The sequence below is a fragment of the Furipterus horrens genome, unplaced genomic scaffold, assembly GCF_987537825.1.
Source record: "Furipterus horrens unplaced genomic scaffold, mFurHor1.1.pri manual_scaffold_3, whole genome shotgun sequence".
Lineage (NCBI taxonomy): Eukaryota > Metazoa > Chordata > Mammalia > Chiroptera > Furipteridae > Furipterus > Furipterus horrens.
In genome coordinates, this window is record NW_028327173.1 from 160,945,485 (window position 1) to 160,962,328 (window position 16,844).

Genomic DNA, 16,844 nt, shown 5'->3' on the forward strand with positions numbered 1-16,844 from the left:
GAGTGTACTAAGTGCCAATTATTACAAACTTTTAAATGGTTAATTTTATGTTATGTGGATTTCACCTCATTTTTTAAAACTGAAACAAAAAATTATTTTAAAATCCTTAAATACTATGGTAAATTGAAGTAAGAATGTTTCCTGACTATCAGAACAGAGGCAGGGATGGGGCTACTATGACTACTGTTACAAAGTTCTTCTGATTCTTTCTGACCAGAGTTGAGTTTTATCCCTCAGTACCTTTATGATATTCAGTGGCTGAAAGGACTACTAAGAATATGGTGATGGCAGTAAAGGGAAGTTAAATATGGAGTAGAAGGATAGTAAATTTATCAGAGGAATCACAGCTCTTTTTACTTGACAGCATCCTTTCAAGTGTATCCAACACCTTTTCCAGTTGAGGTCTTTTACCCTCAGCTACCAGAAAACTTGAAACCAAATTCTGGCAAATTAACTTCATTTGCCTTATGATAGCATCACTGAGTTAGTAAGTCAGTGCTTCTGAATCTCTGGATTTCAGGGAGCAGATAACGAATTCCCATGATGTTAATGTAGCATACCTTAGGGCTCTCTTCTCAGTCTGTGTCATCCTGGTTTTTCTAATCACACTTATTATATTTTATTGATTTTATTGGGGTGACATTGGTTAAAAAGTTATATAGGTTTCAGGTATACAATTCTATAATACATAATCTGTGTATTGTATTGTGTGTTCACTACCCCAAGTCAAATCTCCTTCCATCACATTTATTCCCCTGTGTACCCTCTTCTACCTCCTCCTACTCCCATTTCCTCTTGTTCTCACCATACTGTTGTCTGTGTCTGTGAATTGGTTTTTCTTGCCTTAATCCCATTAACCTTTCACCAGACCAGAATCTCCATCCATTGTGACAACTGTCAGTATATTCTCTGTATTTATGAATCTGCTTCTATTTGGTTTGTTAATTTTATTCATTAGATTCCACATATAAGTGAAATTATATGGTACTTGTCCTCTGATTGGCTTATTTCACTTACATAATATTCTCCAGGCTCATCCATGCTGTTGTAAAAGATAAGATCTTTTTTTACAGCCAAGTAGTATTCCATTGTGTAAATGTACCACAGCATTTTATTCACTCATCTGCCGATGAACATTTGGGCTACTTCCAAATCATGACTACGGTAAATAATGCTGATGTGAACATATGGGTACATATACATCACATTCTTTAGAATTAGTGTTTCAGTTTCTTTGGATATATTCCCAAAAGTAGAATTGCTGAGTCATAAAACAGTTTCATTTTTTAATTTTTTTTCATTAAGTCTATACTGCTTTCCACAGTGTCTACACCAATCTGTGTTCTCACCAACAGTGCACTTGGGTTCCCTTTCTCCACATCCTCGTCAGCACTTGTTATTTGTTGATTTATTAATGATAGCCATACTGGAAGGTATGAGGTGATATCTCATTGTGATTTTAATTTTCATTTCTCTGATACTTAGTGATGTTGAACATCTTTCCAGATGTCTGTTGGCCATCTGTGTGTCCTCTGTGGAGAAGTGTCTATTCAGGTCATTTGCCTATTTCTTAATTGGATAGTTTGTTTTAGTTGTTGAGTTTTATAAGTTCCTTATAAATTTTGGGTACTAAGCCCAGCCCTTATTAGATTGTATCAGTGAATATGTTCTTCCATTCAGTGGGTTGTCTTTTCATTTTGTTGACAGTTTTTGTTGCTGTGCAAAAACTTTTTAGTTTGATGTATTCCCATTTGTTTATTTGTTCTTTTGTTTCCCTTGCCCAAGGTGATACATCAGAAAAAAATATTGCTACGAGAAATGTCTGAGATTTTACTGGCTATGTTTTATTCTGTGATTTTTATGGTTTTGAGTCTAACATTTAAGTCTCTAATTCATTTTGAGTTTATTCTTGTGCATGGTTTAAGAAGGTGGTCTAGGTTCTTTCGTTCTTTTATTTTTTTATGCACATAACTAATTTTTTCAACACCATTTATTGAATAGATTGTCTTTACCCCATTCTCTATGTTTGCTTTCTCTGTCAAATATTAATTGACATAAAGGCATGGATTTATTTCTTGGCTCGCTATTCTGTTTCATTAATCTGTATGTCTGTTTTTTTGCCAGTACCATGCTGATTTGTAATATAGTTTGAAATTAGGTAGCATGATTCCTCCAATTTCGTTCTTTTTTGTTTGTTTTTCAGGATTGCTATTGCTTTCTGGATTGTTTGTGGTTCTATATAATTTTTTTTTTTTTATCCTCACCCAAGTACATGCTTATTGATTTTAAGAGAGGGGAAGGGAAGGAGAGAGAGGGAGAGAAACACCAGTGAGAGAAAGAAACATTGAACGGTTGGTTGCCTCTTGTATGCATCCTGACTGGGAACTGAACCTGCAACCTAGACATGTACCCTAACCAGGAATTGAACCAGCAACCTTTCAGTTTACATGACAGTGGTTCACCCAACTGAGCCAGACTGGCCAGGGCTCAATATGCATTTTTGGAATATTTCTTTTAATTCTGTGAAATTCACCATTGGTATCTTGTTGGAATTGTGTTGACTATAGATTGCTGTGGTTAGTATAGACATTTCAATGATGTTAAATCTTCCAATCCATTAACATATTATGTGCTTCCACTTATTTGTATCTTCAGTTTCCTTCTTCAGTGTCTTATAATTTTCCAAGTACAGGTCTTTTATAACCTTGGTTAAATTTATTCCTAGGTATTTTATTCTTTTTGAAGCAGTTGTGAATGGGATTATTTTCTTAGTTTCCCTTTCTGTTAAGTTCATTGTTGGTGTACAAAAATGCAACTGAGTTCTAGATATTTATTTTGTATTCGGCTACTTTACTGAATTCACTTATCAGTTCTTATATATTTTTGGTGAAATTCTCAGGGTTCTCTATATACGGTATCATGTAACCTGTAAATAATGACAGCTTTACCTCTTCTGTTCCAAATAAAATGCCTTTTATTTCTTCTTTTTGTCTGATTACTGTGGCTAGAATGTCTAGTACTATGTTAAATAAGAGAAGTGAAAGCGGATATTCTTGTCTCTGATCTTAAAGAAAAACTTCTAGCTTTCCACTGTTGAGTATGATGTTGGCCGTGGGTTTATCATATATCACCTTTATTACATTGAAGTATATTCCCTCTATTCCCACTTTGCTCAAAGTTTATATCATAAATAGGTGCTGGATATTTCTAAGTTTTTAAAGATTTTATTTATTTATTTTTAGAGAGAAGAAAGGAGGGAAAAAGAGAAGGCGAGGAACATCGATGTGTGACAGATACATCGATAGGTTAACTCTCACATGCCCCCAACTTGGGACCTGGCCTGGAACCTAGGCATGTGCCCTGACTGGGAATCGAATTGGGACCTTTTGGTTCACAGGCCAGCACTCAATCCCCTGAGCCACACCAGCCTGAGCCAAGTGCTGGATTTTATCAATGCTTTCTCTGCATCTATTGATAGGATCATGTGATTTTTATCCTTCACTTTTTGTATGTGGTATTTTCACATTTATTGATTTGCAGATATTGCACCAACCTTGCCTCCCTGGAATAAATCCCATTTGATCGTGGTGTATGACATTTTTAATGTATTACTGAATCCTGTTTGCTAATATTTTGTTGATGATTTTACCGTCTATGTTCACCTGGGATACTGGCCTATAATTTTCTTTCTTTTTAGTGTCTTTTTCTGGTTTGGAATTAAGATAATACTGGCTTCGTAAAATGAGCTTGGGAGCATTACCCTCTCTTGAATTCTTTGAAGTAGCTGAGAAGGATCAATGATCATTCTTTGAATGTTTGTGAAAATTCACCTGTGATGCTATCTGTACAGTCCAGGCCTTTTGTTTGTTGGGAGTTTTTTGAGTACTGCTTCCATTTCACTAGTTGTAATCTATTCAGATTCTCTGATGCTTCCTAATTCAGGTTTGGAAGATAGTATGTTTCTAGGAATTTATCCATTTCGTCCAGATTGTCCAATTTATAGGCATATTGCTGTTCATAAAATTTTATCAACGCTTCATATTTCTTTGGTGTCAGTTATTTCTCTTTCATTTCTGATTTTACTTATTTGGTTTCTCTCTTTTTCTTGAAGAGTCTGGTTAAAGGTTTGTCAATTTTATTTATCTTTTCAAAGAACCAGCTCTTGGTTTCATTGATCTTTTATAGTATTTTTTTAGACTTTTGTTTATTTCTATTATGACCTTTATTATTTCTATCCTTCTCCTTTGGGCTTTGTTTGTTTTCTTTTTAGATTGTTTAGTTGAGATTTTTCTTGTTTTTTGAGGTAGGCCTGTAATGCTATGAATTTCCCTCTGGGAACTTCTTTTGCTGTGTCCCATAGATTTAAGGTTGTTATGTTCTCATTTTCATTTGTTTCAAGGTATCTTTTGATTTCTTACTTTATCTCATTGTTAACCCATTCATGGTTTAGCAACATGGTATTTGTCCTCCACACCTTTGTGTGTTTTTCAGTTTTGTTCCTGTGATTGGTTTCTAGTTTCATACCATTATGGTCAGAGAAATGCTTGATATGGTTTCAGTCTTCTTAAATTTATTGAGACTTGTTTTGTGTCCTAACATGTGGTCTGTCCTAGAAAACATTCCATGTGCACTTGAAAAGAATGTGTATTCTGTTGCTTTGGAGTGAAATACTCTGAAGATATCAATTAAATTCACCTGATCTAGTGTGTCATTTAAGTCCACTGTTCACTTACAAGGATTTTCTGTCTGGAAGAATTATTCATTGATGTCATTGAGATGTTAAAATCCCCTGCTATGACTGTATTACTGTAGATCTGTCACTTTATATCCATGCTTTTCATATTTAGGTGCTCCTATGGTGGGTGCCTAAATTTTTACAAGATTTATATTCTCTTGTTGGATTGCGTCCTTTATCATTATGTAGTGTCCTTTTTTTGTTTCTTACTATACCCTTTGTTTTAAAGTCTATTTTGCTGATATTGCTACCCCAGCTTTTCTTTCCTTTCTGTTTACATGAAATACCTTTTTTTCCATCTCTTCTAGTCTGTGTGTATCTTTTTTTCTGAGGTGAGTCCCTTGTAGACAGCGTATATATGCATCTTGTTTTCTCATATATTCAGCTACCCTGTGTTTTTTCATTGGAGCATTTAAGAAATTTACATTGATAGTGATTAATAGGTATTATTTATTGCCACTTTATCTTTTTAACTATGCTCCTCTTTCTTTTCCTTGTTTTTCTTCTTCTTTTTTTTTTTCTCTTCTTCTTAAAGCAGGCCCTTTAACGTTTCTTGTAATACTGGTTTGGTGGTATCAAACTCCTTTAGCTTTTTCTTCTCTGGGAAGCTCTCTATTACTCCTTCAGTTTTAAATGATAACGTTGCTGGGTAATGTAGTCCAGATTGTAGGCCATTGCTTTTCATCACTTTGAATATTTTGTGTCTGTCTCTTCTGGCCTGAAATGTTTCTGTTGAGAAATCAACTGACAGTCTTATGAGAGCTCACTTGAAAGTGACTTTCTCTTGCAGCCTTTACAATTCTTTGTCTTTAATCTTTTCCTTATTAATTATGATATTTCTTGGTGTGGGCTCTTTTGGGTTCATCTTTGTTTGGGACTCTGCTTCCTGAATTTGTGTGTCTTTTTTTCTTCACCAAGTTAGGGAATTTTCATCATTATTTCTTCAAATAGGTTCTTGATCCATTGCTGTCCCTTTCTTCTCCTTCTGGCACCCCTATGATATGGATGTTGTTTTGCTTCATGTTGTCCCAAAGGTCCCTTAAACTGTTCCTGTTCTTTTATTCTTTTTTTTCTTTTTGCTGCTTTGATTGGTGTTTTTTCTACTTTGTCTTCCAAATTGTTGATTTGGTCCTCTGCTTCATCTGACCTACTGTTTATTCCTTCTAGTGTATTCTTGATGTCAGATATTGTACTTTCATTTCTGAGTGCTTTTTAAAATTGTTTCTATATCTTTTTTAATGCTGTTGTAGTTCTCACCAAGTTCCTTGAGCATTCTTGTAATCATTACTTTGAATTCTATATATCTGTTAAATTGCTTGCCTTCATTTCATTTACCTCCTTTTTCTGAAGACTGCTTCTGTTCTTTCATAGGGGGCCTGTTTCTTTGACTCCCTGTTTTGGCTCTTTGTGTTTGTTTCTACGTATTAAATAATCTGCTGTGACTCTCTAGTCCTCATGTAGTGTCTTATTGGACCCAATGGCACTATCTCATTGATCAGCTGAGCTGGTTCTCTGGAAATGTCCCTTGTGTGAATTATGTGGTCCCTCTTGTTTAATTGATTTTGGATTGCCCTTGGCCTGTTTGTGCATAAGATCAGCCCTCAGGCTGGCTGGCTGTGAAGCTCAACCCTGACCTCAGTGTATAAGCTCCTATGCAGGTGCTGACCACACAAAGTGGAGTTAGTCTCAGCAGGGTTTGAGGCCTTTTGAATATGCTATTTCTGAAGCTTTCCGGATTCTGCTGTGATGTTGTCCGAATCTGTCTACTGGGTGTGTTGGTTCTGGGCCATTTGGGAGGGCCTCTGGTCCAGGCCAGTGTCAGACACTGCCTGTGTCTGGTCCTTAACAATCTGTTTGGAGCTACAAGTAATCCACAATTTGTAGCTGCCTCTTATGGGCTTGGGTGCACACAGGAAGGACCAAGCTGTGCACTGAGACTGGCTTTTTTTAGCACCAGGCCCAGGGGGCGGGTCAGTGAAAGTCCCTAGGCACCCTGAGATCCTCTCCAGCTGCCTTTGTCTGCTGCTGCATGCTAGGCTGTTTCACTGAAATAGCCTCTGGCTGAGTCAGGAAGATGGAGCTTGTGGATGTCCTATGGTGGGGCAGTGATGGTCGGGCTTCAGAGAAGGTGGTAGGTGTGACCCTTGCCCTAGAGCCACATGACTCAGTCTGTCCCTGTTTTGCCCCAGCCCCAGCAGGGTAGAGCCACTAGGAGTCAATTTTGGTGGGTCTGCCAAAACCCAGGATGGTGGTTCTCTCAGATCTCTCATGAGGGGAAGGTGCTAGTCAGGTTCATGGGAAAATGGAGGGAATGGCCCCCACCCCAAAGCCAGACACCTCAGTCACCAAAACCCCCTGAGTCTGCCCAGATCTCTACACCGTGGCCAAGTCAGCTGACTCCTCAGCAGGGCCTAAGATTAGCAGTATGGGGTGAGAGGGAAGGGAGTCCAGATGGTGGGGAATTGCCTTCCCCACCCAGGCTGATGCCATACGGAGGGAGTACTCCACCCAAGAAAGATGGTGTCTGTGGTACTGGAGAATGACTCAGCACAGGGATCCTGTGGCTGTCGCCCCAGGTCTCTCCAGAGCTAAGAACCCCAGACTCACGTGACTGTAGTCTGTTCTGCCCTCCTTTCACCAGAGCCCAGGGTGAGTGGTTTCAAGCAAAATTTTGTGTGTTGACCCTTTGAGAGGGTGTGTCTGTCTCTAGCAAACTCCTATCTCTTTCTAATGGAAAGAAAACCCTGCTGCTTTTCACAGCTGGATGTTAGGTGGGTAGCTTTCCAGTTTTGGTACTTAGCCTGGGTAACCCAGCTTCTAGCTTAGGCCCCACACTTCTCAGGGGGAACCCCCATAGCCATCTTGAAATCTCTTATCACATTTTTTATGCGAAGATACTAGAAGTCTATCAAGACTTTGTTGACAGACTCAGAACTTTAAAAAAATAGGAATGGATTATTATTATGGAATAAATATAACAAGATGAATTTTAGCAGAGATAAATCTTAAGTCTTTGTACATAATTGGGATCAAAAAACACAAGCTAAACAAGGACACCATTGGAGGGACATGACTTAATTGCAGCATATGCAAAAGAGCGGTAGCATGTGATCACTCTTAACCTTTCATTATGAGCTAGCACAAATTGGCTGTTTAAATGTAGTGTTGAAAACTGGTCTGTATTAATCTGGCATGTTTTCCTCCATTCCATTTTACAAGAAACTTTGTTAAACTGAAATAAATCCAAGGGTCTTTATCAGGGATGGTGAGGAGGATCTTCAAACCCATGTCATGAGACACAGTTGAAGAAAAGAGGAGTGGCTAGTCTTGAAAATATTGGTACTCTCCAGACAATGAGAGCTATCCAAAAAGAAAAAAAGAAAAGGAAAAAGAACAAAACTGACTGCCTGTGTGATCATGAAAGCATTCAAGCAAAGACTGGGTGGTGTTTTTTTTTTTTGTTATTTTTTTTAAATATTCTTGATGATTAATGGGTGGAACCACATAATAACTACAGTGTCTTTCAACCTTAAGATTATATATATCTACATAATTATTAGAAAGCAGGCAACATGAGGATGGAGACGAGGATAAATACATGCTTAAACCAGTGGTTTAATAGAATTCAAATAAGTACTTCATGGATGCCTTCTAAATTCAAGACCTTATTGAAGGTATTATAAATAATTCAGAAGTTATGGAATTTTTAGGCTTGGGTCTTTAGCAGTGGGAGCATAACATGTTTCCTTGGCCTTATTTTATAGACTAGTCTCCTGAGACAAGATCTAGGCCTTGGAAGCCCAGCACAGCTGTCTTCTTCAGGAAAATCTGGGACTCCATACTACTCATTCTCTGCCACAAGTTCCAGGAGAAGACCACTCCATGACTCTGCAGCACTTGGTGAGTATGTCACATGACAAACCCATACTGCAGCTGCTTCTCCTCCCCTCTAGTCTCTTCTTCTGCCTGCTCTTTTAATTAGAAGAAATTTGATTTCTTGGGTATCATATTGATATTGGGGGTCTTATTTTCATAAAATAATACATCTATTAGATATTTAATAAACAATTTAGTACTCTTGTTTGGTCATCAATATAGAATGAACTAAATAGTGAAAATGGAACTAGTTTTTCCTCTTATAAAAATATTACATGTTCAGCCCTCGCTGCTGTGGCTCAGTGGATTGAGCGTCGGCCTGCGAGCCAAGTGTCGCTGGTTCAATTCCCTGTCAGGGCACATGACTAGGTTGCACATTGGGTCCCCAGTTGGGGGCGCAAGTGAGAGGCAACCACACAGTGATGTTTCTCTCCCTCTCTTTCTCCTTTCCCCTCTCTCTAAGAATAAAATAAATAAATAAATTTAAAATATATATATTACATGTTCATATTAGCACCTTATTTTTTGACTAAAGTTGATATAATGCTGAACAGTTTACAAAGTGGTTTTATGTACATTTTCATCTCATCAATAAAACAGTCCTGCTAAGTGATGGATAAAATACTAGATTTAACATAAAACTGAGTCTTAAAAGAGGACATATTCATATAATTGGTAGATGATTTACACAGGATAAAATTTTAGATTTTCAAATTAATCATTAATATTAAAGTGTACAATTCAGTGACATTTAGTATATTCACAATGCTGTGAAACCATCATCTCTATCTTGACCCAAAACATCACCTCAAAAGGAAAAACAGTACCCATTAAGCATTCAACCCGTATTTTCTTTATACACTGCCTAACCAAGCTAATCTATTTTGTGTTGCTACTCACAGCAAGTTTCAGGTGTACTCTGACCCCTTACCTAATCACTGTTTAAATGTGGGAATATTTGGTGATTCCTACCAAAGAATCCTTTATAAAGGAAAATAGAAGTTATAAAACATGTTTATATTAAGGTATGCCAGCTTCTAAAAAAATATAGTCCATAAATGAAAGTATATATTTATTCTACAAATATTTGTTGACTGCCTCCAATTTATATGTCTACATGTGTCAAACCTATATTTTGGTGAAATAGCCCTAGTTTCTGGGTCTCCAGTATGCTTGAGGGTAACAAAGGGCACAATGAGCAGAGAGCTCTGATTATTGTGCTCACCTCTCAGTATTATGGGCGATTTAGTGTATGTATTGTTGTAGAGTGAACCCAGATGATTTAGGCCAATATACTTTCTGTTTTGAAAAAAATTATTAATTATAAGCTGTTTTTTCTTCATCTCCGTTTTTGTTTCCCACCAAATGAGTTAGGGTTAGGAGCATTCGTTGGAGTCTAGCTGTGTTAGTGTCACTCTAGAAAATAATTTGTTAGTATGTTATGTGAACATCTACTGTGGCAAGAAAACACTACTATAGACCAATATACTATTACTAGAAGTTCAAGGAGAAAATGAACTTTTGAGATAACTAGGAAGACGAGGTGGATTTCATAAAAAATTCAGATTTTCTAGAAATTAATGCTTACATCATACTCATTTTCATTTTGATTATGATAATTATAGATAGTGTTTATTGTCTCCATGTCAGGTCCTGTGCTATATATATATAACATTTTTACAAAAACTCTATGAAATTGTAATATTAACCTCTTGTTACAAATGAGGAACCAAGACCCGGGAAGCTAATAAGGCTTGGTACCCAGAGATTCCAGCTCATGTCCTGTGTGAATACCATTTAGTGGATTAATTTTCTTCTTTTTCCTTGTTATTCCTTAGCCTTAGCCACTCTTCCTTAGCATTGCAATTATTCATAAAATCTCAGTGGAAAGGACTTCAGAGGTCCTTTATACTAATAACAGAATCTTCTTGAGTTATTTAGATGCTTTAGACAGTCAACGTTCTGCAAAACATTATGTAACATGTACTCTGGTTTCTCTTCAGATTGCATCTGTCTTTCACCTTTTACTTAAGATTTCTGTAGAGAGGAACAATTCTGAGTTTTGAACCAGTTTTTTGAGGCCTTGCACATGCAAGGCTAAAAATAATAATAATAAACATCATCTAAGTATCTAAGTTATAATCATTTGCCAGATTTTAATATAAACTTAATAATAATGCCTAAAATTTATTTAGTGTCACTCTGTAGGCACTGCCCTGAACCTGTTTTATGTATTATCTTTATTACAATAACTCCAGGAGGTGTTATCGCCCTTTTCTCTCTTAAGTAACTGAAACTCAGAAAGGTTGAGTAACTTGCCCACAGTCACCCAGTTGCTGTATGATGAAGCAGAAATTTTAATCCAACCAGCTTGCTCTCTTAACTCACACTTTGCACCCTCCCAAAAGTTGTGTGAAATCCAAATTCATTATTTTAATTTTCACATTATGTATGTGATTGTATAGTGACAACTAATGATGAAATAAAAATATAAATGAAAATTTTCTTTTCACCTGGCAGGAGAATGCAATCCTAAACTAAAGAGCAATATCTTCTACTAATAATTACCCCATAATAAGAGTGATGGGCTCCAAACTGACCAGAGCAGTTCATTTGATTCTCTTGGTTCAGAGTGGCTTTTGCTCAAGGGATGCTGTATTAGTTGTGAAGAGTTGGGTTTTAGAAAAGCTTCACAAAAAAACAAAAGTTTTGCCTATAAATTTTATAAATGCAGAGTGTGCCAGATGTTGTTTATCTTTGGCACTTTGTTTTACGGAAGTATAGGCTGCCTGTTGGGGTAGTCACTTAGCTGGTAATGAATGCTTTTCTACCTTTTTATTGGGTGAAATTTTTCCACATGCTACTTATAAAGTTGCTTTTTTAGCTTTGTAACCTCATGGGATATTTACACCAAAGATTCGCACCCCTAATTTCATGTGTTTCAATCTTAAACAACTCCATATCTTACTGTGTCATATCATTTATGATCCAGGAAAATATCATGCCTGTTTAATTCCCATTTTTACAGTTTTCGAAAAATAAATTACACTTTATATCAGTCTTCTTCTGTGTTCTCCCTTCTTAATAGTGAATTTCTCTGAAAAATCCTGAATTTGCTCCATTATTTGTGAAATAGTAGAAAGTTATACTTAGCACCTTTCTTTACAGTATATAAGGACAACTTATGAATTTTAAATTTTACAAATAGTACAAGTAAGGCTGGTTAAGCATATGTAAGTACTTATGTTTTTATTTTATTAATCATTTATATCCTAGAAGGAAATATACTTTCTCGATGTCGTTATTTCTTAGAAATAAATATAAACATCCAAGGATAAATTGTACCACAATTGGTGCTGAAGTTACAGTTTTAACCACAGTTGTTAAAAGTAAACTGGATTTTCAGTGTGGTGTGTAGGACACTAAATTTGTGTCTCTGTTAAGGAGGCATATTATGAAAATGACCTCTCGTATCAAATGCTCCTCTGCAAATGAAACCGAGATAAATGATGTTAAGTGCCTAGTTTAGAGACTGGGTTTAGTAATAGATACTTAAGAAATGTTAATTCCTGCCCTGGCTGGTATGGCTCAGTTGGAGAGTCCTCCCATAACCAAAAGGTTGTGGGTTTGATTCCCAGTCTAGGCACATATCTGGGTTGCGGTGCCATCCTCATTCCAGGCACATATGATCCCTGGTCCGGGTGCATATGGCGCACCAATTGGTGCTTTTCTCTTGCATCAACATTTTCCTCTCTTCTTTCCTCTCTCCCTAAGAGAAATGAAAAAAAAAGTCCTCAGGTAAGGATTTAAAAAAAAAAAAAAAGGAATATCAATTTCCTTTCCTTACACATGTTTATTGGTTTGTTGTTTTCTTCCTTATTTTACCTTGTATGCTGTCATCTTCCCATACTTATGGGAGATATGTATTTCAGAATATATAACTTCATTAGAGCCTGTTTTGCACTGAAACCAGTTAGGAAGAATGAGATCTCCATCCCTGTATTTACTTGCTTACTCCTAAATATTGGAAAACAAGAAAGGCAATAGGAGGAAAAATTATTTATTGTTCATGCGAAGTCTCATCTTTTCTAATAATATAAATGCTGATGAATTATACTGTTTTCCACGTACAGATTCTTTGCAAGCAAAGAAAGTCAGAAAGGTGCCTCCTGGCTTGCCTTCTTCTGTAAGTACCCATTTTTTTGACTTTGTGGTAAGCAGACTGATCTCGGATATTCAGTATTTGCTGGCTATAAGAATATATTTGATGGTGTCAGTAAGCAAGCACACTTCACATAGTAAGTCTTTGCTGGTTAACAGAATCATTGATTGAGATAAATCTGCATTTAATGTTAGGTTTTTAGAGTTCTCTGCAATGATTTGTAGCTTACTCATATGCCTTTACTCCATGTCCCTGTCATTTGAATTCCCCTCTTGGGAAAAGGACTAGGCCGGTAGCTGTCAAAGAAGATCTCCCGTACAGGTCTTTTGATGTTTAATTAGTCATTATGTTGCTGAACAGGAGGACAGACAGAGATTAATAGCTGAGAATCTTAGAAATTTACATTTGTAATAATCCCAGTGGAGCTAAAGACATTAAGATTCGGAGGACATGTTCGGCTCAGCTTGCCTTGGTAGGACTAAGGTTATTAATATGCATAAATCACCAAGTCAGATGTTCATTGTGAAGCCCTTGTGGATTTTAAAGCCTTCATTAAGCCTTTCCAAACTTAAGTCTAGCATCAGGAAAGCTTTCAAGCAACTAGTTTGTTGATCCCTCTTTGCTCAAAAATGTATCCTTTGAGAATAAAGAGTGTTCATGAAGGAGGCTAGAAAGGTTTGGTGAATGATCATTAATGGCCATGATAATCTAATGCTGTAGGGGTGTTTGTGCTATTAAATATACTTTATTCTTTTAAAAAGTAAAAGTATTTGTAAATGAACCTGCATCATAAATCTACCTACAATTTAAAAATCCCTGGTGCGAGGAGGGAAGATATTTTTTTTCCTCTCCCTTTCCTTAGAACAAATGGGGAATGAGGCTTTTGGATTGAGGCCCCATGCCTTGTAGGGTACATCTCTTTGTTGTGTAAATGGATGTTGGGCTTTTATTTGGCAGTACTTAACACATGGGCGCAGGTGCTGCTGGATGAGTCACAGCTCATCGAAGTATACACTGAATGGAATATCCGGCTTGGCAAGTAGTAATCTAGAAGAAGCAGCATGTGTCTGAGCTTTTCATTTTTTATTAAGGCTGAAGTAGAGATAGCATCTTCTGGTTGTTTGCTTTCCTTCTTTCCTGTGTTCATCCCCCGCCTTCTCTTCCTTGTGATACATGAAAACTCAAATTTGAAATCCTCTTTGAAACTCAGTTCCAGATGGATCTGAGTTTTATGCAGCCTAGGGCAGATGTGCTTCATCTGAACCTGCAGCCTACCTGGAAGGTTGGATTGCAGCTGCAGACATTCTTAAAAGCTTTTGCTTGCATAAGCACTTGGGCCCACTAGAGGCTGAATAGCTGCTTGATAAACAAAATGAACACAATGCTTCAAATCATTATTCCCGAAGACAGGAATTTTTTTCAGCAACAGCTAAAAATAGTTGGGCAATTTACATTTTAACAGTTATGTGCTATGTAAGAGTAGGTGGTGTTCAACCATGTAACAGATGATTTCTGCTAGATTAACAGAAATCATATTTAAAACTGACAGAATTGCTAAAACATGCAATTGCAATTTTCTTGTAATTTATTGCTATAATTCTGTGAAAATAAAAAGCTAAATTACATATTAATATTTAGTAGAACTACACAGGTTTAAAAATAATACCATATTAGTATATGAAAATTCATCTCATTTCTTCTTAGTTTGGGATTAATTTTAGAGAAACAGTTTATTTTTAGTGTTCCATAGTTCTTTCATTTTTAAACCAAAAGGGCAAATGGACAGAAGAGGTTGGAATGAAAAAGACACTGGAGATCACTAGCATTCCTAATCGTAACTACATTCACTACTTGAAGGTAGTTCTCTGTATTGTCTCAGGAGGAGGCACAGAGTCAGGGAAAGCCACCAAATTCTGATGAAACCTTGATTCCTTTGGGAGCCATTAGGAAATTTCACAAGCCAACTCTACTTATATATTGTATTACTAGCTACCTTAGTTGGGATTTATTTGATAGTTTTACGGAACAGAATAGAATTCAGTATTTTTAGTTCTTTATTTAACATCAACTTCAAACTTGATCATACTACTTTGAAACAATTCTGAAATATAGTGATTTAAACATATTGAATGCTATTAAGGATATATAAATAAGAAATATATTTTGATTAATTGAAAGTTTATTTTAGATTGAATTCTATGTTGAAATTTCAAGTTTTTAAAAAATAATTTTTTTAAATCTTTAAAAACAGGTAACTTGACAAATAATATCAAAATATACACTTCTGAGAACACTTGTAGTTACACTATTTACCTTTTCAGTGTCTAAAACAACTAGGAATTTAAAGTTATGGTTTTATATTTGAATGCTTTTCCTGAAAGGTATGTGAAATTTTTTTTTTTTTTTGAAAATGGGTATAAAAATGGAAGTGGACTATGTGTATTTTATTTCATGATCATTTGAATATTATGCTTCCCAAACCAAACTAGAAACTTGACAGTAACATCTCAGATTTTAAAGTTTGCATCTTATCCAGTCTTTCTTTAATCTGTAAAATACATGTTATCTTTACTAAAGATACAGGGAAAGAGCTAGATCAGTAACACTCATATAAATAAATGAATGAATGAATGGCAGGATTAATTGATACATGCAAGACATTGATAACCTACATAATTTGACCACAGAGCATTGGTTAGAGGCCTTTTCTTTTTGTGAGCCATGATATCGTGTTACTTAGGTGTTGTAAATACAGACCTCAGTTCCTCTGTTCCTCTCTGCAGAACGACTGAATGGTAATTTCTGTCTGTGGGTGAAGGTCCAGTAAGGATGTACTGACATCATTAAAGGAGCATGTAAGATTCATAGAACGGTTACTGCTCAAATCTGCTGGCTGTTATTGATTGATTATATGCCCAATCATATAGTTATCCCTTAGGAAGCTTGGAGTGGGGAATCTGAAGTTCCTTTCAGATCAAAAATGCTAATTACTAAGGGTTTTAAAACTGATATGCTCAATACATAGCCAAAAAGCATGTGGGCATAGTTTTCTTCCTATTGACAAAGAAATATTGTTCTTAAGCACATTTAATTTTCTCCTTGCTTCTCTAGACAGGTTGAAGTATTGAACAAAGTAGACCTTTTTAGTAACAACAACATTCATTTTCAGGAAAGGAACCTACAAAAAGGAGGGAAAAATTTTTGAGTCAAATTCTGCTGCCTAGAATACATACTAATTATTTTTGCTTTCTAAACTATCAGAAGTCTATGTTTTTTGCCCTGGCCGGGTAGCTCAGTTGGTTAAAGTATCGTCCCAATGCACCAGTGCTGCAGGTTCTATCTCTGGTCATGGCACATAGAAGAATCAACCAATGAATACATAAATAAGTGGAATAACAAATTGATCTCTCTCTCTCTCTCTCTCTCTCTCTCTGTCCCTTCCCTTCTCTCTAAAATCAATAAATTTAAAAAAAATGTAAGTCTGCTTTTTAAAAACTTTTAATCATTGGTTGAACATCTTCATGACCCTCTGAAACATTCCTCAGACGGTGAGAAGTTTCTTTGTTTTTATTTTTTATTTCTTAACTTGGTGTTAGTACCAAACATAGATTTTTTTTTTTAAATGCTACAGAAGACATAGAATTCTGAAGTAAGAAAGAAGTAAGACACAAGATTTTTATCACCAGAAAGTAAACAGCTAGCTAGACAAATTCTAGAATGCCTTTAGACTCAAATTCCTGAAGTTGTATTCTGGTTCAGTAGAATTTGAAAACATCTTTTGAACATCAAATCTTAAATATGTATCAAAACAGCAAGTTTTATTCATTTTGAAAATAACTAGTTTGCAATCCCATACATATAGGCTGATGACAGAATCTATTTGTTTCTTTATCAAATGTTATTCTTTCCCTTGTCTTGTTTTTAAGTGCGTATATATTTTCTCACAAAAGCCATTACAGTCTTTCAGGTATTTTCTTTGTTCTCAAAGTGTACTTTACCACCCCAGCAATCAAGAAAAAAATATTTTTCTAACTCTTCTCCACATAACTTACTTTATTGTTTCTGGGATGA

The 16,844-nt window shown here is 36.0% G+C and overlaps 1 protein-coding gene and 1 non-coding gene across 7 annotated transcripts in view; both read left to right on the forward strand.

Moving 5' to 3' along the window:
- The window catches only part of TCF12 (transcription factor 12), a 351,413-nt gene that overhangs the window by 265,819 nt on the left and 68,750 nt on the right, over nucleotides 1-16,844 (forward strand). For all 6 annotated transcript variants that reach the window (XM_090270652.1, XM_090270650.1, XM_090270653.1 and 3 more), the window contains 2 exons: nucleotides 8,500-8,635; nucleotides 12,745-12,797. In XM_090270652.1, the coding sequence (XP_090126778.1) occupies nucleotides 8,500-8,635; nucleotides 12,745-12,797 (189 nt within the window). The remainder of the gene's footprint in view (nucleotides 1-8,499; nucleotides 8,636-12,744; nucleotides 12,798-16,844) is intronic.
- Nucleotides 10,595-10,710, forward strand: LOC150016548 (U5 spliceosomal RNA). The gene has a single exon (XR_016510239.1). It is a non-coding gene; the product is annotated as a U5 spliceosomal RNA (small nuclear RNA).